Source organism: Durio zibethinus, chromosome 4 (assembly GCF_047325235.1).
Source record: "Durio zibethinus cultivar Kanyao isolate XHJ-2024 chromosome 4, ASM4732523v1, whole genome shotgun sequence".
Lineage (NCBI taxonomy): Eukaryota > Viridiplantae > Streptophyta > Magnoliopsida > Malvales > Malvaceae > Durio > Durio zibethinus.
In genome coordinates this window covers 8,033,939-8,057,032 of record NC_143165.1, presented here as the reverse complement: position 1 = coordinate 8,057,032, position 23,094 = coordinate 8,033,939, and the positions used below count along the sequence as shown (strand labels likewise).

Here is a 23,094-nt window from a genome sequence, read left to right as displayed (position 1 = left end):
TTAATCTTCCTGTACTGTTGAAGAACTCCTGGAAGTAGGCGAGGACCCAAGTCCCTGCAGCTTTAATTCCAGCCTCTAATTCTTTAGAAGACGCTAAAGTGAGGTAATTAGGAACATTTATATTTCCATGAATTTATTTTCTCTGATCTTTAAAATTCATATTATAATTCATGAACTTATTTTCTCTTATCTTTTAAATATGAATAAATTGCACACTTAATTTTTAAAGTTTTTGTATACAAAATTGCTTTGTTCAAAAATACGTATTTATTTAATTTCATTGTATAGAAAATTAAGTCCATAGAGTTTAGGTTGAAATTTTTTTTAAATACACGTGAAACAAAATATATAAATATTTTTATTTTTATATTTTATTTTTTTTCGGATCTTTAAATAATTTCATCAATTAATATAATATATTTTTATTTATATATATATATTTTTTCGGATCTTTAAATAATTTCACCAATTAAGTTGGTGTGACTGAGTCAAAGTTTATGAGGACTAATTTAACATCGTTGTTGCGCGTAGAAAAAATTTGAATTAGGAAAATTTATTTTAAAAAGTGTGATAAAAAACTGTGTCTAAAAATTTTTAATATTTTAAAATTACCAAAAAGCCAAAAATAAAGTAATAAAAAATATAAATCATAAGTATTTATGTCTTTTTATTTATGAAATCTTTTTGTTTCAAATGCATTTGAAATAAAAACTACCCCCTCATCAAATAATCTTATTTTTTATTTTTTTCAAAATATAATTTTTTTTTAATTTCCACCCAAATCTTGCTTGTGTCAAAAAATTTTAGTTTGTTTAAATAGGCACGTGCACTATAAGCAGTTGGCTATGTGGGATACTAATCCAAACTTTTCCATAGCAAATAAATTAGGGTTTATTATCCTACATATGTTGGTAAAATTTTTAAATTTCACAAAATGTAAATATATATATATATATATATATATTACTCCTGTCCTGTTAGCTAGGCTTTGGAAAATTTAATAAATTAATATAATACCTTAATTAACATGTGATAACATTTGAATTCGAATTTAACTAGTAAAGTTTATAAATCCTATCATTGACATATAAAATCCTAAAAAGGTTATTGTCAAATTTCTTTTCTTTAATTTCTGTTTTCCTTCTATTTTTCCTTCATAACAAATATCTGTTTTACGTTAGCTTCACAGCCTAACCATTTTCCTTTCACAGTTAGTAGCGTCTTCGTTGAAGCAAAGGGGCGCCCTTTAAATTTGGTTCTTAAAATATTGCATAGATCTTTATCTCAAGTGGTAAGTTTCAACTTTCAAGAGAGTAAAATATTGCTCATTTTCTTCAACCTTCTTCGCTTTCTTTTCAGGGTTTATAAAGTGTACTCTCTTTTTTTTAATACTTTTGCATCTGGTTAGCAGAATTGTTTTCTGACTTCAGATTACCGATAATGGCCGACGCCTTCTGTCTTTCTGCTGCTTCTAATGCCTTGGGAACACTGATGGTAGACTGCCTGGTGAAGCCTATAGAACGTCTGATGGTAGACTACCTGGTGAAGCTTATAGATCGTCGTCTTCGTTACTTATTTTCGTTTTAATAAGATTGTTAAAGAGCTCAAGGAGCAGGAAAAAATTTTGAGAAAAGAACAAACTTGAGTTCAGAAAGACGTTGAAGAGGCTGGAAGGCATACTCAAACTCATGTAATTGAGAAGGATGTAGAGGACTGGTTGACAAATGCAGAAAATGTCTTCAAAGATGTACAGAGTTTGGAACGTAGAATTGAAGAAAATAAGAGATGCTTCCTTTCCATTAAGTAAGAAGGTAGAGCAAAAGACAGTGACGATCAAAGAACTTGTCAAGTCTTCTAAATTTGACAGAGTTGGTCACCCTGCTACTTTCCCTGGCATAGAATTCTTATCTTCTAAGGATCTTGTGGCTTCAAAATCTTCAACTTCTGCTTTCAATGAGATCATGGAGGCATTCAAGAATGATGAAGTCAACATGATCGGAGTATGGGGATGGGAGGGGTGAGTAAAACCACCTTAGGCACCGAAGTGGGCAAGAAAGCCAAAGAATTACAACTTTTCTGGAAAGTTATAAAAGCTGTCGTCTTCCAAACTCCAATCATCGAAATATTCAAGTTAAAATAGCGGACTTCTTAGATTTAAAGTTTGAAAAGAAGAGTAAAGAAGGGAAAGCAGAGGAATTATGGCTTCGATTGGAAAAGGAAGAAGAGGTCCTCATAATCGTTGACGATATGTGGAATGAGCTCAACGTGAAGGAGATAGGCATTCCATTGCGTGGAAATCGCAAGGGCTGTAAAATCATTTTGACAACGCGTCGTAAGAAAGTATGTGAATCTATGGTAAGTCAAGTTACGGTTTCACTCGGTGTTTTAGATGAAGGCGAGTCATGGACTTTATTCAAAACAAAAGCAAACCTTGATTAAGGTAGAGATCATGCACACACTATTAAGGTGGCTATGGCTGTTGCAAAAGAATAAAAGGGCCTACCTGTAGCTATTGTAACATTAGCAAGGGCTTTAATAGATACTAAAACTGTTCAAAGATGGAAAGTAGCACGTGAGAAACTTAACTACAGATTACTGGAAATTGGGAATGTTGAAGAAGAGGCAGAGAAAAATGCCTACATGTGTCTGAAGATCAGTTACGATCACTTGAGGAAGGAGACGACCAAGAGATGCTTCTTATTGTGTGCTTTATATCCAGAAGATTACTCAATTGATGTGGAAGCGTTGGTGAGACATGCTTGGGGTTGAAGTTATATAACAAGGCTACTCAATTGAAGAAGCGAGGTTTGAAGTCTTGGAAGCCATTGACTACCTCAAAGATTCTTGTTTGTTGTTAGCAAATACAGAAAGGTATGTTCCCTAAAATCAGGAACTTGTCTTAATTTTATTTCACTGTTGAAACTTTTACTCATAAGTCATACATATGTACATAGCCTTGAATTATATATACAACACGTAACCAAGATTTGAACTTTAAATTTTCAAATTTTAATCTCATATATATATATATATATATATATATTAGTTGTTAATTGACCTCTCAATTTAAGAAAACTAGCATATGGAGAAAATTTTATATCATCGTAAATAAACTTTACACCATCAACTAACTGGAAAACAGTGATTTATTATCAAAGTAGTGAGTTACATTTTACATACACAAGGCTTTAAATGTGTACTTTATAATCGACATTTGTAGACAAGAAATTTAGTTCTTTTATCTTCTTTTGAAGTCCAATTAAAGACTCTCTTTGTCAAATACTGAAATTATTAAATTCTGTCTTCTTCTTTTTTTTAATTTATATCATGTGAAATATCATATAAGGTTATTTCATTCTCTTTCTCTTTTTTTTTCTTCATTTTTATTCTTATTGTTCTTTTTTTTTTTTCCTTTATATCTTTTATCTTTTGTCTTGTACAATTATTTATCTTCTAAAGCACCAAATTATTTGGTTTAATGGTAAGTGCATATACTTCCCTATGTTCAAAGAATTGGGTTTAAATGCTTGATTCTCGCGTGTGTACATATATATGAAATTATCCTTTAAATAAGTATGAGCCAGAACACATTGTCTTGTGTTTTGGTGTGATCAGGTACATTAAGTTACATGACATGGTTCGTGATGTTGCTCTATGGGTTGCATCCAAAGAAGAAAGTGGTTTTATGATAAAACCTAGTTTGGGGTTAGCGAATGAAAGCATTGAACCTTGTAATGCAATCTCATTGTTGGATAGTGAAGAAAAAATATTTCCTAAGGGATTGGTTTGTCCGAAGCTTGAGATCCTATTGCTAAAGAACTGTCATACATCAAATGAATGTTTTCAAGAGATGAAAGAACTAATAGTTCTGAGTCTTGCAAAGCCTTATCGTAGGGAGTTCTTTTCCTTGAATTCTCTTACGTCTCTAAGAAAACATCGAGCTGTACATGTGGAAGATTTCGATGCGTTAGAGGACTTCTCATCCCTTGGAAACCTGACGACACTTGAGATTCTCAGTTTGCGTGGTTCAAAAATTCAGGGATTGGCAGATGAATTAGGGAACTTGAAAAATCTAAAGCTGTTGGTTCTAACCAATTGTAAAGTTTTGTCGAGATTTCCCCCTAATTTGATTCTAAGTTTCTACCAGCTGTAGGAGCTATACGTAAAAGGTTTAGAGATTGCAAGTGGAGAGTTAAGTACTGCTATCCTTCCCGAGCTAAGATTCTTATCCAGATTAGAGGCACTATACTTGGAGTTACCTTATTTACATATTCCAAACGACTTTGAGTGTCCTAGATTACAAAGATATGAAATAGCCATAAGGGAAAGGACGTCTTATTGGCATAAACCGGTAATCTCACCAAGATCCTCCTTGCTGATTGAGGGGGGGTTTCCTTTAAATGTAATTTCAGAGTTACTTTGGAATGTAGAGTCTCTTATGTCATATTTGATGTATAAGATTATTAATAGAATATGATAATAATCATTTTATATCATATTTGATTTGTTTTTAAATACAAGGATAAAAATTGTATGAAAGATTAATATCCTCTTAGTATATGATTATTCAATCCACTTTGAGAGAAAATTATTTTTAATCTATGAGATTAAGCTTCTATATCCAATTATATTCTTACAAATTATATCAATAATTTAAATTGTATAATCTTTAAAGAAAGATAATTTTGACAAATAAATAAATTATCTTGTCTTAATTCTTGCATACATTAAACACAAAATAAAATATCATTATTTAATTTAATCTTATTAATAATATTATCTTATTTTATCTTATCTTATCATAATTTTGTATATCAAACCTGATTTTAAAGTCTTAGATATCAAGGATGAGTATGTAGAATGCTTGACTAATAAAACGCAATAGAAGGTGATAGTTTCATTGATTTTACAAAATCTAAAAGAAGTAGAAGTTAAATCCTGTGAGAATCTGCTAGTGGCATTTCAGATGGAGAAGGTGGAAAATGGCGCACCACTGCTCTCAAGCTTAGAACGCTTATGTCTAGAGAATTTGTCTCATTTGAGTTGCATATGGGAATTGCCATCTCAACATATAAGCCCTGAACGTTTAGTGGATTTAAGTTTAAACGATTGCACTAGTCTGAGATCTCTCTTCTCACTTTCTGTAGCTCAAAGTCTGGCACTCTTTAGAAAACTTGAGATAGTGGGCTGTGATGAATTGAAGCAAACAGTAACAGAATTGGAAGGTGATGAAGAAGAAATATCATCAACCATCAATTCTCACACATCTTTGCGCTTCCCAAAGTTAACATATGTCGAGATAGATAATTGTGATGGTTTGGCTACATGTCCTTGATTCCGTTAATCACTTGTTCTAGTGTCTCCTTCATATGCTTAAACAACCATTGATTCCTTTCCTTCCATATCTGATATATACAAAGCATTCCAAGCTATGCGTAGTATGATAGATATCTTTTGGCACTTTTGCAATAATTATTGTAATCATTTCAGAAGACTTGAAAGAAAGGAACAGGGTTTGCTCTACAGCACATATATAATCAATTAATGTATAGTTTGTTAGTATTAGTATTATTAATTGATATAATGTTTTTTTACTTATGTGATGAATTATAATCAGGAGGTTCGGTTATCAGCACTCAGGGAATCATTCAGCAATACAAAAGAACTTGGTCTCCGGAGAAGTAGGGTGGTAAGTCATAATCTGGTTCCAGATGCTAACGGAGAGGGACTATGTGGATTAACTTCCCTTCTACTGGAATATTGCGAGGATCTTTAATGCTTGGTTGATACGACAACAATGAAGGTGCCAACTTCTGCGTTCACCGATTTGGTCGAATTAGTTACATATAATATGGTTGGTCTGAAAATGTTATGCAAGGGTCAGTCTCCACAAGGTTTCCTGCAAAATTTAAAAATTTTGGAAGTTGTAAATTGCAGAGATGATGTCCCGTTGTCTCCGACAGGAAAATTACAAAAATACAACAACTGGTTGTACGGAAATGTAGGAAGTTGCAAGTGGTATTTCAAATGGATGAGCTTCTTTATAACAGTGAAGAAAATCCAGAGCGGACACTTTCAAATTTACAATCTTTGAAGCTTCTTCATTTACCAGAACTGAGAGGGATATTCAAAGGACCCAACAATTTGTAATCCTTTTCTTCTATTATCAAAATACAGTTTCTTTTGTATAAAACTTAATATTGAATCAATTAGGAACATAAAAAGGATCAACAACATCTTATGATGAATGGTCTTGTTGGCTAGTATCTTCTTCTACACTCTTTTCCTTATTCAATTTGTTCAAGGCTTCTAGAATCTTACTTAACTCCCCTTCAAACTTCTTGTAGGCTTTTTCTATCTTCTCAAGATGATTGGCATTGTCTTGTTCCATTTGTTTGGTTGTGGCTTTGGCTCCGACTTTGGTGTTGTACAATACTGAATGGGTTGAATTGGATAATGACGGTAGAACTATCTTTGAACATTATATACCATAATTAGCATGCTAATTGTGTATGCGAAGAAATTTTCAAAATTATCCTAATGTTTTAAAAATTCTATATGCATGCATGCATAAATACATAAACAATATAAGAATGCATGTAATGACGTTTGTCACATTATGATGCATGAATGAATACATATGTTAGTAATGCTGGAATAAGGATACAACATACAACAATTTAATAATAAATAAGAATCAAATAAAATTTATCATGAAGTTGATATGAATGAAGCTCAAAAAGTCCACTCATATATCCTAACTAGAGTTACATTTTAATAATGAGTATATTCGGCTTTGTCTTCAGGTTGGCTTCTTATGTTTTACTGTATGTGATTTAAGTTAAACTAATGGTTTCCAAATTGTTCTCACATCATTGTGTATTACAAACTAGTAAGATATTTTAATCTTTATCCATCATAAGCTACAAACAAAAATGATTCAATTTGAATGAGAGTATTTTACTAATCATTACGAAAATGATTATCTCACGATAGCATAGATACTTTATTCTCTCCTAAATAGGACAAAGCTTAAGTATAAAGCTCATGTGATGCATATGTATATGATAGCATGGGTAAAGGGACACATATACTTTATTCTCAAATTTCACAAGCCTAAGTCAAAGAATGCAAACATTCTTTTTCTTTTTTCGGTCGACACAGAGCACAAGAGATAATGACTAAAATAATAAAAAATGACTATATAAAAAGACAGCTAAAAAATTACGTTAAGGCTAAAATAGTAAAAAAAAAAAATTTAGTGTGATTATAAAGTTGATTCGATTTTCTTTTTCTTTTTCTTTTAGAGGTCAAAAGTAGAGGCCGCTTTTTTTCTTCAATTTCCACTTTTGCTTCCTGCTTTAATTAACTGCAAAAAGGAAAAGACGAAAAAACCAAAAAAGCTGCTCTTCGTAGTAGTTTAAAGGAAAAAAAAACCGTCTTCTTTATTTTCCTTCACTTGATTTCCACTCTATTTTCTTTTGTTTCCAAAAAAAAAAAATCAATTTGCTTGTAAATCTTCTTTTTCTTGATTTCCACATAAAAAAGGAAAAGAAAAACTGCTTTTTAATCTTCTTCTCTCCAAGTTCTAGCTTCCTTTCAACTCAAAAGAAAGAAAAAAAAAAAAAAAACTGCTCTAATTTCCTGTTATATATAAGGTTCATTTCTACTTTCATTTTCTTTTAACTAAAAAAAAGTGCTGTGTTTCTTTCATTTGGTTTCTACTTCCGTTTGTTCTAAGTAGAAGAAGAGAATCCAGTAGAAGCTGCTCCTTTAATCTTTTACATATAGTCCTGCTGAAGAAGTCTGCAAGTGGTGAAGAACTGAAGACCTAGTCCCTGCGACACTAAATCCATATCTAAAGCTTTCGAAGACCAACAGACAGGTAATTTTATTATTATTATACCTTGTGAATCTATTTTTTTCTTTTGAATTATATTCTAATCTCTTTAATTATTAAAAAAATTATGCATATATATATAAATACATATATATTATGACGTTATGAAATAAATTTTAGATAAAATTATTTCTTAATTTTGTAGTGATTTGAAAAGGTGCTTGTTTAATCTTCCTGTACTATTGAAGAACTCCTGGAATCGGGGGAGGAACCAAGTCCCTGCAGCATTAAATCCAGTTTCTAATTCTTTAGAAGACGCCAAAGTGAGGTAAGTAGGAACATTTATATTTCTATGAATTTATTTTCGCTGATCTTTTAAATATGAATAAATTGCACACTTAATTTTTAAAGTTTTTGTATATAAAATTGCTTTGTTAAAACATATTTATTTAATTTCATTGTATAGAAAGTCCATAAAGTTTTGGTCGTAAAAAAAGGTTTTTAAATCGTACTTTGCTTCTTTTTTTTTTTTTATTGAATTTAATCGTCTTTAAAAATTTTTTGGGTTTTTATAATATTTTTCAGCCAGGAAAATATGTTATTTGGGTGTTTATAGTTTTTAAATGTTACTTTGGTTTATCTATTGGGTCAATTAATTAATGAACTTTTTTATGATGATGATGATTTTACAAAAAAAAAAATTATATTAAAATTGATTATTGTCGGTGAAATAAAAATTAGATTTATTTAAATATCAAATTAAAAAAAAACTACCGAACACAATTATTTAAAAGTAAGAAAAAATATGCCTCGTAATATGTTTAAAAATATTTTGATGCACCCACTGTGTGGGTGAAAATATAAAAAAATAAAAAAAAAATGTTTTGAACAAAATGGTTTCCTAATGAAAAAAAGTTATGAATGAAATATAACTAGTGAAGTTTAGAAATCCTATCATTGACATATAAATCCTTGAAGTTATTGTCAAATTTCTTTCTTTAGTTTCTATTTTCCCTTCATAACAAATATCTGTTTTACTTTAGCTTCACAGCCTAATTATTTTCCTTTCACAGTTTGTAGCGTTTTCGCTGAAGCAAGGGAGCGCCCTTTCAATTTGGTTCTTAAAATATTGCATAGATCTTTATCTCAAGTGGTCAGTTTCAACTTTCAAGAGAGTAAATTGTTGCTCATTTTCTTCAACCTTCTTCATTTCCTTTTTTGGGTGTATAAAGTGTAATTTTTTTTTTTTTACGTTTTCATCTGCTTTGCAGAGTTGTTTTCTGACTTCAGATTACTGGCAATGGCCGCGGCCTTCTGTCTCTCTGCTGCTTCTAATGCCGTGGGAACACTGATGGTAGAGTACCTGGTGAGGCCCGTAGAGCGTGGTTTTCGTTACTTATTTCGTTTTAATAAGATTGTTGAAGAGCTCAAGCTGCAGGAAAAAAATTTGAGCAAAGAACAAACTCGAGTAATGCAGGATGTTGAAGAGGCTAAAAGGCATGTTCAAACTCAAGTAATTGAGCAGTATGTAGAGGACTGGTTGACAGACGCAGAAAATGTCTTCAAAGATGTACAGAGTTTGGAACGTAGAATTGAAGAAAATAAGAGATGCTTCCTTTGGTGTCCTAATTGGAGTTGTGGATATCCGTTAAGTAAGAAGATAGAGCGACAGACAGTGGCGATCAAAGAACTTGTCAAGTCTTCTAAATTTGACAGAGTTGGTCACCGTGCTACTCTCCCTGGCATAGAATTCTTCTCTCCTAAGGATCTTGTGGCTTCAAAATCTTCAACTTCTGCTTTCAATGAGATCATGGAGGCATTGAAGAATGATGAAGTCAACATGATCGCAGTATGGGGGATGGGAGGGGTTGGTAAAACCACCTTAGTCACGGAAGTGGGCAAGAAAGCCAAAGAATTAGAGCTTTTCCATAAAGTTATAAAAGCTGTCGTGTCCCAAACTCCAATCATTGAAAATATTCAAGTTAAAATAGCAGACTTCTTAGATTTAAAGTTTGAAAAGATGGGTAAAGAAGGGAAAGCAGAGGAATTATGGCTTGGATTGAAAAAGGAAGAAAAGGTCCTCATAATCCTTGACGATATGTGGGATGAGCTCAACTTGAAGGAGATAGGCATTCCATTGCGTGAAAATCACAAGGGCTGTAAAATCATTTTGACAACACGTCGTAAGAAAGTATGTGAATCTATGGCAAGTCAAGTTACGGTTTCACTCGGTGTTTTAGATGAAGGTGAGGCATGGACTTTATTCAAAACAAAAGCAAGCCTCGATGAAGGTAAAGATCATGCACACACTATTGAGGTGGCTATGAATGTTGCAAAAGAATGCAAGGGCCTACCTGTAGCTATTGTAACATTAGCAAGGGCTTTAAAAGGTACTAAAACTGTTAAAGGATGGGAAGTAGCACTTGACAAGCTTAAGAACTACAGATTAATGGAAATTGGGAATGTTGAAGAAGAGGCAGAGAAAAATGTCTACATGTGTCTGAAGATCAGTTATGATTACTTGAGGAAGGAGACGACCAAGAGATGCTTCTTATTGTGTGCTTTATATCCAGAAGATTACTCAATTGATGTGGAAGCGTTGGTGAGACATGCTTGGGGTTTGAAGATATATAGCAAGGCTGCCTCAATTGAAGAAGCGAGGTTTGAAGTCTTGGAAGCCATTGACTACCTCAAAGATTCTAGTTTGTTGTTAGCAGATACAGAAAGGTATGTTCCCTGAAATCAGGAACTTTTCTTAATTTTAATTCTCTGCTGAAACTTTTACTCATAACTCATACATAGGTACATAGCCTTCAATTATACATACAACATGTAGCCAAGATTTGAACTTTAAAATTTCAAATTTTAATCATATATATAAATATATATATATGTATGGGTATCCTCTTAATTAGGAACTTTTTGATTAGTTGTTAATTGACCTCTCAATTTAAGAAAACTAACATATGGAGACAATTTTATAGTATCATAAATAAACTTTACACCGTCAACTTAAAAATTTTAAAATTTTTATTGAACTGGAAAACAGTGATTTATTATTAAAGTAGTGAGTACCTTTTACATACACAAGGCTTTAAATGTGTACTAAATAATCGACATTTGTAGACAAGACATTTATCTTCTTTTGAAGTGCAATTAAAGATTCTTTCTTTGTCCAATACTCAAATTATTAAAGTCTGTCATTTTTTTTTTAATTTATGTCATGCGAAATATCATATAAGGTTATTTTATTCTCTTTCTCTTTTTTTTTTCTTCATTTTTATTCTTATTGTTTTTTTTTACTTTATATCTTTTATCTTTTATCTTGTACAAATATTTATCTTTTAAAGCACCAAATTATTTGGTTTAATGGTAAGTGCATATGCTTTCCTATGTTCAAAGAATTGAGTTTAAATGCTTGATTCTCCCGTATGTGTACATATATATGAAATTATCCTTTAAATAAGTATAAGCCACAACATATTGTCTTGTGTTTTGGCATGATCAGGTATGTCAAATTACATGACATGGTTCGTGATGTTGCTCTATGGGTTGCATCCAAAGAAGAAAGTGATTTTATGATAAAACCTAGTTTGGGGTTAGCGAATGAAAGCCTTGAACCTTGTAATGCAATCTCATTGTTGGATGGTGAAAAAAAAAAATTTCCTAAGGGATTGGTTTGTCCGAAGCTTGAGATCCTATTGCTAAAGAACTGTCATACATCAAATGAATGTTTTCAAGAGATGAAAGAATTGAGAGTTCTGAGTCTTGTGAAGCCTTATCGTTGGGAGTTTTCTTTGAATTCTCTTATGTCTCTAAGAAAACTTCGAGCTCTACATGTAGAAAATTTCTACGGGGTAGAAGACTTCTCATCCCTTGGAAACCTGACGACACTTGAGATTCTCAGTTTGCGTGGTTCAGAAGTCCAGGAATTGGCAGATGAATTCGGGAATTTGAAAAATCTTAAGGTGTTGGATCTAACTAATTGTAAAATTTTGTCAAGATTTCCCCCTAATTTGATTCGAAGTTTCTACCAGCTGGAGGAGCTATACATAAAAGGTTTAGAGATTGCAAGTGGAAAGGCAAGTACTGCTATCCTTCCGGAGCTAAGATTCTTATCTAGATTAGAGGCACTATACTTGGAGTTACCTTTTTTACATATTCCGAATGACTTTGAGTTTCCTAGATTGCAAAGATATGAAATAGCCATAAAGGAAAGGAACTCTTATAGGGATAAACCGGTAACCTCATCAAGATCGTCCTTGCAGATTGAGGGGGGGTTTCCTTTAAATGTAATTTTAGAGTTACTTTGGAAAATAGAGTTTCTTAAAGTCTCAGAGATGGAGGATGAGTATGTAGAATGCTTGAATGATAAAACACAACAGAAGGTGCCAGTTTCATTGATTTTACAAAATCTAAAAGAAGTGAAAGTTGAATCCTGTGAGAATCTGTTAGTGGTATTTCAGATGGAGAAGGTGGAAAATCACGCATCATTGCTCTCAAGCCTAGAACGCTTGTATCTAAAGGATTTGTCTCATTTGCGTTGCATATGGGAATTGCCAACTCATATAAGCCTTGGACGTTTAGTGGATTTAAAGCTAATCTTTTGCCCAAGTCTGAAATCTCTCTTCTCACTTTCTGTAGCTCAAAGTCTGGTACTCTTAGAATATCTTCAGATAAAGGGCTGTGGTGAATTGAAGCAAATAGTCACAGAATCGGAAGGTGTTGAAGAAGAAATATCATCAACCATCAATTCTCACACTTCTTTGTGCTTCCCAAAGTTAACATATGTCGAGATAGATAAATGTGATGGTTTGGAATATATTTTTCCGCGGATGATGGCGCCCCAAGGGTTTCCGCAACTGGAAAATCTTTACATAATTAATTGCCATCAATTAAAACAAGTGTTCAGACCTGCAAAAGAAAGGGATGAAAATGACACTATGCTTCCCCGACTAAAGTTTCTTACATCTTTGATGAAGTTGACAGTGATCTCTTGCCCTCTATTAACTGATTCTAGTGTTCATTTTGAAGCTGTGAAGGCTGAGCTGGAGGTACTTTCTTTTTCTCATTATCTAGTAGTTTAATTTTATTTATTTTAAAACATTTTTCAAATTATTAATTTAAGATGAAATTCATAACTTTTGATCTTGCTTTGAAACCAAAATATTCTCTTTTAGGAGGAGTCATTGGTGCTTTAGTTAACTCATGTAGTTGTTTAGAGCTCTCGATTCTCGACCTAAAATGGTTTTATTTAATACACACCCGAATACACGCAGAGACACTAGGTCTAAGAAAAAAAAGATTTCAAGGCATGATGCCATTTGGGAATTTTGGTTGGTTCAGATTTTTAGGCAGCTATCATCCTTAGATCATTAAATCATTTAATTTTTTTTTTTTTTTGATAAATATAGATTGCTTAGGTTACTTGATTTCAAAAAATTCCAAATGTACTTTACATGAACAGTAGTTGTAAAATGTCTTTTTGAAATTTTTTACTTTATGTAATATTTCTAAACTTTTATCATTATCTTCTTACTGATTTAGAAGAGGAAAAAGAAACTAAAAAGAAACTATTTCGACACATACGTAATTATGTGTATTCCTTTTTATTAATTCAAACATGACTCTAATATTGAGTTTCTTCTGTATATATATATATTATATATATATATATATATATATATATTTATTGGAAGGTTGCCCTTGCTTCACCGATCGAGGGATGTCATTTTTAAAATATATAATTTTTTAATTGAATTAATATTATTTAATTTTAAATTAAAGCATATAAATAATAATTATTTATTTAAATAATTTTATTTTTGTATGTTTTAATATATATATATATTAATAGTAATATAAATATAATTATTTTTGTTTGTTATGAAAATTAATTATTTACAAGTAACATTATACAAATGCATTTGCAAGTGTAATTTATATGCGTTTTTTAAAATATTTTTATTTTATTGTATAACTTAATGCATATTATTATTGATGGTATAAAAATATATTAATTTTCATTTTATTAATTTCATTTAATGAAAACCATGCAACAATGAAATAAAATCGTCATTTAAAAATATAATCTCAAAAATAAAATTTTTCTATGGTTAAATTATTATTAACAAATATTAATATTTTTATGATATTTATTCATATTTTTTTAAATTATATTTTTATTATTTTTTACTTTTTTAAAACAATTTTATAAATTTAATTTACATTGAACCGTGATTGTATGGGTAAAATTTTTAAAAAATATTTATACAAAATTTATTTTAAATTAAATAAATTTATAACTAATATTAATAGTAAAATCACACATTGTTATTTTTTGAAGTGAACTTAAAAACATAATGTTAACCAAAGGCCCAACAGTGAAACAGACCTCCACGCGGCAAGTCCAATTAGTCTGGAGTCCTTTTCTTTTGGGATCCTTTCTTTTCGATCTGTTTTTTTTTTTTTTTTTTTTGGTAAGCAGTAATTTTATTATCCAAAACTAGCAGAATTATGTTATAACACCACTATTCCACAATCTGTACAAAGTATTAAAGAATGGCATTCTAATAGCAGCCTTTTATATCATAAATACTTTAAGATTCCAATCAGCCCAAAGTTGTTTGTTAATTACATCTCCAGCAATCCAACTCGGTCCGTGTAGCCTATTCCTGACAATGTCCTTGGTCCATCAATCACTTGTTCTAGTGTCTCCTCCATATGCTTAAACAGCCGTTGATTCCTTTCCTTCCATACATGATATATACAAGCATTCCAAGTTTTGGCTAGTATGATAGACATCAGGGTTCTCCCATTCATCCTATTCTCTGCCCATTTCAGCTCAGGAACCCAACTTCCTACTCTTTGATTAATCCTGCGCATTTAAAATGTCCTTTGCCAGATTTCTTTAGTGTAAGCACAACCGAAAAACACATGATACCTTGATCCACCCTCACTTTTGACACAAGTCTACCTTCAAACTCTATTCTCCAACCTCTCAATCTATCCATTGTTAGAAACCTGTTCAAAATAGTCATCCATCTGATCAATGAATATTTTAGAATATGGTACTAAAACCATATAAGCTTACGCCGCACAACCTTTTCTTGCTTAGACCTAATTGCATTCTATAAATTGAACCAAATGCACCGTTTTGGTGCAAGTAAATAATCCAAAATTGATTTTTTTTAGTTAGTTCAATTCTCCCTATTTCTCTTAATTTCAATTTCTCTTTCTACCCAAACCTCTCTTTTGTCTTTTTCATATTTTATCATGCAATTGCCATTAGTGTAGCCTTAATCGGCTGATACCCGTCACTCGCTAAAGTTGAAAGCCTCCCAAAATCAACTTTGATACTCTACCCGAGCCTCTTTTTCCTATTATCAAATTGCTTTTGTTTGAAAATCCTTGGAAATCCACATATCTACGACCTTAAGTCATAATATCCTATAGTCGATAGGACCTCCTGCTGCTGTCCGATAACTCTGAAACACCATCCGTCTTTTCCTTTTCTCACACCTGTCCAAACAGCTAAAAACCCCACGGAAAGCTAGCACTGAAAATCTTTAAACGATGTCGTCCTCCCCGCCATCCATGGTCTCTGAAAGCGCAACTTTGTTTCTTCCTTTTCTGCCTTTTTCACTTTACCAAACTCTAATGAACCCAAGATCCTAAGCCCGAATCAATGCCTACAATATCTACCTCTCACCCAAAAATCCTAACAAAATTATCAGAAACCCTAGTCTCCGCTAGTTTAAATTGTGATCACGGTTGCTTTTTTAATTGCCTCATGTTTATTGTGATTGCGAACGTAACAGATTCCATCACGATTTTTTTGCTCATTAAGGTCATGAATTTTTTTTTTAATTTTACACGACTATAAAATATATTAATTGTAATTATAAACATAAAAAAAACCTTATTTTAAAATTTTTAAAGTAATTTATTTACTTGATAAAAAATTACTCACAATTTTTTTAGAATTATAACAAAATGACATAAAGTGAACAATAAATTTTTCTTTATAAAAAATATGTTTGTCATTATGAACATCTTGTATGAAATTGATAAAAATTCCCTTTAAATTAAATATTTTCCTCCAAATTAAAAAAAAAAAAAAATTGACCAGTCAACAATAAAATTTTCCAATCCATTCCCCTTAAATCAAAATTCCCACTAAGTCAAAATTCCACAATAAAGTAATAAAATCCCAATCTATTGCCTCACGGCCCCACCAGACCCTTTAGTCCTTATGCAAATCATGTTGGAAGGAAGGCCCTAAAAGACATTTTCACAAACACTTGACATGCAAGCTCCATAAAGCTTATTGAAACATAATAAACCAAGGTTCAATGAGCTACCAAAATCACAACTTTTCACCACAATCATACACAAATTTTCAGCATAAGTTTCTCACAAAAAACTATCTCCAATCAACTAAGCTCAAAGTTCAAATAACCATATAACTAACTTTCAAATTTGTAAATAACAAACAAAATAACATGTTCGTTACTTCAAAATGCATCAAAGATATTCATTTAGTAGAGTAAGAGATAACTTACACAAAAATTTGCATTTTTCTCACAAAGACAAAATATCCATCTTTCTTCTTTCCTCTTTCATGTTAAACACCCTATCTTCTCTATTCTCTACACTGTTTTTTCAGCCCCTATATTCATTCTATCATTTACTTCATTTACATTATAATGGCCTAACTATAGAAGAAAAAAAGGTTCCAACTCAATGTGCTAAGTAAATGGGCTACTAGAAAAAAGAAAAGACAAGTGACTAACCCAATATAATTAGGTTTACAATCCAACGTCCACCTTAAACCCAATTACCATTTTTCATTTCCAACATCATCTTCATCCTTCTAAGCACATCAATCTTCAATGGCTTGGTAAAGATATCCGTTACTTAATCTTGAGACTTGTAATGCACTAACTCAATTTCATTCTTCTCCACATGCTCTCAAATAAAGTGATGGCGAGTTTCAATGTGTTTACTTCTTTCATGAAACACCGAATTCTTGGCCAAAGCAATAGCCGAGTGATTGTCAACAAAAATCTCCGTAGGACACTCTTGCACAAACCCCAAATAGTTCAATACATTTCTTAACTGAATAGCATGACAAATGATAGAATTTGCCGTTATATACTCCGTTTCACAAGTTAATAAAGTCATAATAGGTTACTTCTTGGATGACCAAGTGAATGCACAATCACCAACAAAGAAAGCAAAACCAAAAGTGTTCTTTCTTTCATCCAAATCTTTACCTCAATCACTATCCGAATAACCAACAAGTTTCACATCATTGCAATAAGAATAGAACAAGCCATCATTGATAGTTCCTTTGAGATTCCTTAAGATCATCTTTCCCACACTAAGGTGTGATTAATCCGGTGCCTCCATGTATCTACCAATCAACTCGATAAAAAATGTCACGTTTAGTGCAAGTGATATAGCGTGAACTTCCAACTAGGCTCTTGAAATATGTAGGATCCACATTACTACCATCAGTACTTTTCCTAAACATCAAGCCACAATTAAAAGGGTGTTCATTTCATTACAAGCTCCATCTTGAATCTTTTGAGAACCTCCTTCGCATATGCACTTTGAAAAATAAAGATCCCATCATCCTTTTGCACTACTTCAATGCCAAGAAAGTGTGCCATCAAGCCAATATCTGTCATCTCGAACTCTTGAATCATACTTTTCTTAAATTCATCAAACATGGTTGCATTATTTTCGATGAAGATCAAATCATCAACACAGAGACACAAATAACACATCTCCACAAGTGGTCTTCTTCACATACAAAGCATGTTCAAAAGGACACTTCTCAAACCTATTATTATGGAAATACTTGTAATTCTGGCATTCCATACACATGGTACTTGCTTGAGCCTATAAAAAGCCTTTCTCAACTTGTACACATTGCCTTCACAACTTGGTTTCACATACCTCAAGGGTTGTTCCACATATGTCTCTTTTTCAAGAAAACCAATCAAGAATGTGAACTTGACATCCAATTGATAAAGTTTCCAACCATTTTAGGCAATGAAGGAAATCATCAATCTAATGGTCTCTAACTGAGCAATCGGAGCAAAAACTTCACCATAATCAATACTGGGCTTTTGCTTGTACCCTTTTGCCACCAATCTCGCCTTGCATCTTTGAACTTCTCCCTTTGCATTCTTCTTAGTCTTGTACACCCATTTCACACCAATGGCCTTTTTACCTTCCAGTAAAGAAGTTAAGGACCAAGTATTATTTCTTCTCAATTGCCTTCATTTCCTCATCCATTGCTTTCTTCCATTTCCCTTCTTGAATAGCCTCTTCAAAACAAATAGGATCACAATGCATATAAAAACAATAAAAATTAATATCTTCATTATTTTTGGTGGCATCATAAATCTCTATTAAGCTTTTAGTTTTTCGAGGCCTTTCACTAGGGCTTTCTCCGGATGATGAAAATGATGATAAAGATGATGTTGTAGGGGAAGTGTGAAGAGGTGTTTGTGGCTCTACACATTGGACCACTATAGGTTCTCCTTCATGCTCAAGTTGAAGTTCCACAACACTTACTTCATCATGATTCCAATACCACATGCCATTCTTTTCAAAGATTATATCTCTACTCATAAAAACTCTTTTAGAAAGTGAGTTGCCCAACTTGTAACCCATAGCCGATGCACCATAACCAAGAAAGCTACATTTTTCCCCTTTGTAATCAAGCTTTGTTCTTCTAGCTTCCAGAATTTTGGCATAAACAATACACCTAAATACTTTGAGATGGGCTATACTTGGTTTTAAACCACTTCAAGCTTCCTCCAAAGTCTTCAAGTAAACATTTTTAGTAGGACATCGATTCAACAAGTACACGTGCATGCAATCGCTTCCACCTGCCCAAAACTCTCTTGGCCTCTTCTTTCCCTTCATCATACTCTGCCATATCCAAAAATTGTCCGATTCTTCCTTTCAGCAACTCCATTGAGTTATGGAGTGTAAGAAGGGGTGACTTGGTGCATTATCCCATACTCCTTGCATAAGTGTTTGAATTGATCCGAAGTGTACTCTCCACCTTGATCAGACCTTAGAATCTTTAAATAATAACCAATTTGATTCTCCACAATGTCATTGAACTCTTTGAATACATCTAACAAGTGCAAACTTCCTCTTCAAGAAATACACCCAAGTTTTTTGATTAAAATCATCAATAAAAGTCACAAAATATCTATTCCGTCCACTTGAGATTGGTTTCAAAGCACTACAAATGTTGATATGCACAAGCTCCAAAGGTCTAGTTATTCTCCACCTGCCTTCATTGCCAAAACTTATCCTATGTGGTTTGCCAAAAATGCACCCTTCACAAATTTGATTTGGATGACTAATATAAGGCAACCCTTTCACCATATTCTTACTTGCCAAAGCTCTCAAGCCATCAAAATTAAAATACCCAAACCTCAAGTGCCACAACCTAGACTCATTTTGCATAATAAAACTCAAGTAATGAATTTTATCATATTGCAAATTCAGGTGAAACATTCTATTTGAAATCTTCACAATAGTAATCAACTTCCCATTCCCATCTTTTATAGTGAAAAGACCATTCTCCATATGTATTACATAACCTTTCTCTAAAAGTTATACCAAACTCAAAATTTTTGTGTTCAAAAAAGGAATATAGTAAACATCAGAAACAAAATTATGAGAACCATTCTTGAGCTTGAGGAGAATGTTACCTTTTCCTTCCACTCAAACTTTGGATTCACCTCCAAAAGTGACATTGCCTTTCACTACTTCATTCAACTCAACAGAGACATTCTTGTTTCCGGTCATATGGTTGCTAATCGCATTATCAAGATACCAAGTGTTGCTTTCATCAACAATAGTCCTATTAGAAGTGAACAACAAAGTAGAATCCGCATCACCAAAATCCTTCTCAATGTAGTTTGCTTGCTCATCCACTTCAGCACCTTGCTTTCCCTAACATTTATTACTATAAAGCCCATATTTATAGCTATTATAGCATTGAACGTTCTTTTGTCATAACCTTGCCGGTTTGGAAAGTTGTTAAAGTTGCCATCATTTCTACCTCTTCCTCTTGGAACATGCCATGATTGATGTCGTCCACCTCTTACTCTACCTCTACTTATAAAGCCTTTTTTTTATCATCATAACCTCTACCACCATCTTCATAGTGATGACCTCTATTTGCATTACTTCTACCACGGCCTCTATAACCTCTACCTCTTTCTCTTTGAGTACCTTAAGGACCAACTTCTTTTCTATCTTCATCCAAATTAAGCTTAGTGTGAAGGGCTTGGTCAATGGCTAGTCGTTTTCTTGTTCAACCTTTGTTCATGTACTTCCAATGTTCCCATCAATTCATCAACTTTCATGTCCTCCAAGTCCTTTGCTTCTTCAACAATCACCACTATTTGCTCAAACTTTGGAGTTAAAGATCAAAGAATCTTTTTCAAAATTGGGAGATCACCAAGTTTCTCACCATTCCTCATCTCATTCACAATAGCCAACACTCTTCCAAAGTACTTTGAAATGGTCTCAATCTCATTCATGTATATAGCATCAAACTCACCCCTTAACACTTGTAGACGAACCTTCATGACCTTGTCAATCCCTCTATGTAAATCCTTGAGGATATCTTTTGACTTCTTAGAAGTTGTCACTGTCGAATTCTTCTCAAAGTTTGACTTATCAATTGTTTGCTAGAGCACAAATAAAGCTTTCTTATCTTTGTTCCTCACATCTTTAAGAGTAGACTTTTGAGCCTTCGCTAGTCTCTCTTCCTCCGCTTCGCTAGGTTCCTCAAACCCCTTGTGAACAATCTCTCGTAAGTCTTAAGACTTTAACAACACATTCATTTGTATACTTCAATTATCATAATTGTTCTTGCCTAACATAGGAATTTGGGGTTGCACAAAGTTGTTAGCCATCATTATGCCAACTTCACCAAAACCCACTACAAATCACCACACCAATAAAAACCGCAAATGAAAAACCCAAGTTTAGTAAGCTTCACCAAGGATTCAACACTAACAAACCACAAGCTATGATACCACTTTTGTTGGAAGGAAGGCCCTAAAAGACATTTTCACAAACACTTGGCATGCAATAAACTTCTTGAAACATAATAACCCAAGCTTCAATGAACCACCAAAATCACAACTTTTCACCACAATCATACACAAATTTTCAGCACAAGTTTCACACAAAAAATTATCTCCAATCAACTAAGCTTAAAGTTCAAATAACCATATAACTAACTATTAAGTATAGCTAACTTTCAAGTTTGTAAATAACAAACAAAATATGTTCTTTACTTCAAATGCATCAAAGATATTCATTTAGTAGAGTAAGAGATAACTTACACAAAAGTTTGCATTTTTCTCACAAAGACAAAAAATCCATCTTTCTTCCTTCCTTTTTCACGTTAAACACCCTAATTTCTCTACTGTTTTTTCAGCCCCTATATTCATTCTAGCATTTACTTCATCTACATTATAGTGGGCCTAACTATAGAACACAAAAAGGGTCCCACTCAAAGTGTAAAGTAAATGTGCTACTAGAAAAATAAAAGACAAGTGACTAACCCAATATAATTGGGTTTACAATCCAACAAACCACACATTTCACTCTTCCTTTTTTTCCCCTCATCCCCTAGCCCTTCAGTCCTTCACGACCTCAACCTTTATCATTTTTCACTCTTCTTCTTCCTCTCTTCTCACTTCTTTACTTTCTTCTCTATGTTGTTGTCTCTTTCATCTCATCTCAGACCCAAACACATAAACCCCCCCCCCCCCCCCCCAAATCCATAAATTCAAGTCGACACAAGCTTGAAGCCTCTCACCTTCCTCTAAACAACAGTTCAACTTTTAGGCTTAGGCACCCAACGGCCAACAAGCCAAGCAGCCCACTAGCCCTTGCTCTCTAGCTGTAGAGTTATGAAATTGATGGTCAGGCAGTCGATTGAAGACCGAAATATTCAAGAGCAACAGAACCAACAAAAACATTTGTAATTTTAAGTTGCTTACCTTCCAAATTCCAATCAATTACTTTGTTGCGCTGCTTGATGTTGATGAATAAAGCTGAAATTCTGAATTTGAGTGTGTGAATTGAGTTAGAGCTTTTTCTGGTTTTTGGGTTTCTCTCGAATCAATTTTGCACAATGAAAATTAAAAAAAAAAAAAAAAATTCTTGACATGTTTAGATTGAAAACCTAATAGTCCACTAATATCCGATATGTTGTTTTGTAACGGATGCGATGAGCCGCTACGGTTGAGATTGAAATTCTCCCTCGCTTTTTTCTAATAATGGTTGCAAAATATAATGTTATCACGAAATAGTGCCATTATATGGCTTGCACCACCGTTTTTTAAAATCCTGCTAGTTATTTATTTATTTATTTATTTTTGATGTATACTTGTCTATTGCTCTTGTCTGACGGATATGTTGGTTATTATTGTTTTGCATGCCTTTAGGAATGAGGCTGATTTCTTTTTTTTTTAGGGTTTTTAAAGGTTTTGATTCTTTTAGTAAGGTTTTTTTTTTTTTTTTTGTTGATAGATTTCTATTTAGGCTTCTCTTTTTCCAAAGATTTTTTTGGGATTAGATTCAAACTCTTTTTTATATTTAAAGATATAGATTTACATGTGTATGTGTTTTTTTTTTCTTTTTTGATTTTTAGATTATTGCATGGACCTTTTTTGGATTTTTTTTTTTTTGTTAGTATGTTTTAATTTTGGGAGATGATATTTTCAAAAATTTTGAATTTTGAATTACTTTTTTTCAAATTTTTGAGGTTTTTTTTTTTTGAAAGAATTTTGTTTGTTTTATTTTATTCTTTTGAGATTTATGGTATTGCATGCATAGATCCATTAGGCTAAAAACTAATCAGGTTGCCAAATAAGGGGTCAAGCGTCAATAAAATTAAGCTGAGCTGGCTATCAATTGGCATTAATTTGGGTTGAGTTTGTAATTAATTGGTATTTAATTAAGTCGATGTGATAATGAAGTGGTTATTTAATTAGGTTGACGTGTGGCAATCAATTGACTTGCTATGGTACCCCTTCAATTCAATTGGCATTCAATTGTTGAGGAAAATGTATGGGGTTTGTTTTAATTGTAACCAGATGAAATTTCGCATTTCCATGTGCGGAGCATAGGTTTTGCACTTTTTATTTTAAAAAATGTATGTAATATATAAATAATAAATAAAATATAGATAT

At 32.6% G+C, this 23,094-nt stretch overlaps 1 protein-coding gene and 1 pseudogene across 9 annotated transcripts in view; both read left to right on the top strand.

The window, feature by feature from the left end:
* The first annotated feature begins 1,417 nt into the window (after positions 1 to 1,417).
* On the top strand, positions 1,418 to 6,150 carry LOC149519086 (disease resistance protein At4g27190-like; annotated as a pseudogene).
* A 1,245-nt stretch (positions 6,151 to 7,395) lies between these two features.
* The window catches only part of LOC111288550 (uncharacterized), a 29,600-nt gene continuing 13,901 nt past the window's right edge, over positions 7,396 to 23,094 (top strand). For 4 of the 9 annotated variants that reach the window (XM_089759365.1, XM_089759360.1, XM_089759362.1 and 1 more), the window contains exons 1-5: positions 7,397 to 7,885; positions 8,046 to 8,168; positions 8,914 to 8,993; positions 9,112 to 10,567; positions 11,349 to 12,894. In XM_089759365.1, the coding sequence (XP_089615491.1) occupies positions 9,141 to 10,567; positions 11,349 to 12,894 (2,973 nt within the window). In that variant the 5' untranslated portion in view covers positions 7,397 to 7,885; positions 8,046 to 8,168; positions 8,914 to 8,993; positions 9,112 to 9,140. Of the gene's footprint in view, positions 7,886 to 8,045; positions 8,169 to 8,913; positions 9,016 to 9,111; positions 10,568 to 11,348; positions 12,895 to 23,094 lie in introns of all 9 variants that reach the window. The other 5 variants (XM_089759366.1, XM_089759367.1, XM_089759364.1 and 2 more) reach the window with 5 other exon arrangements.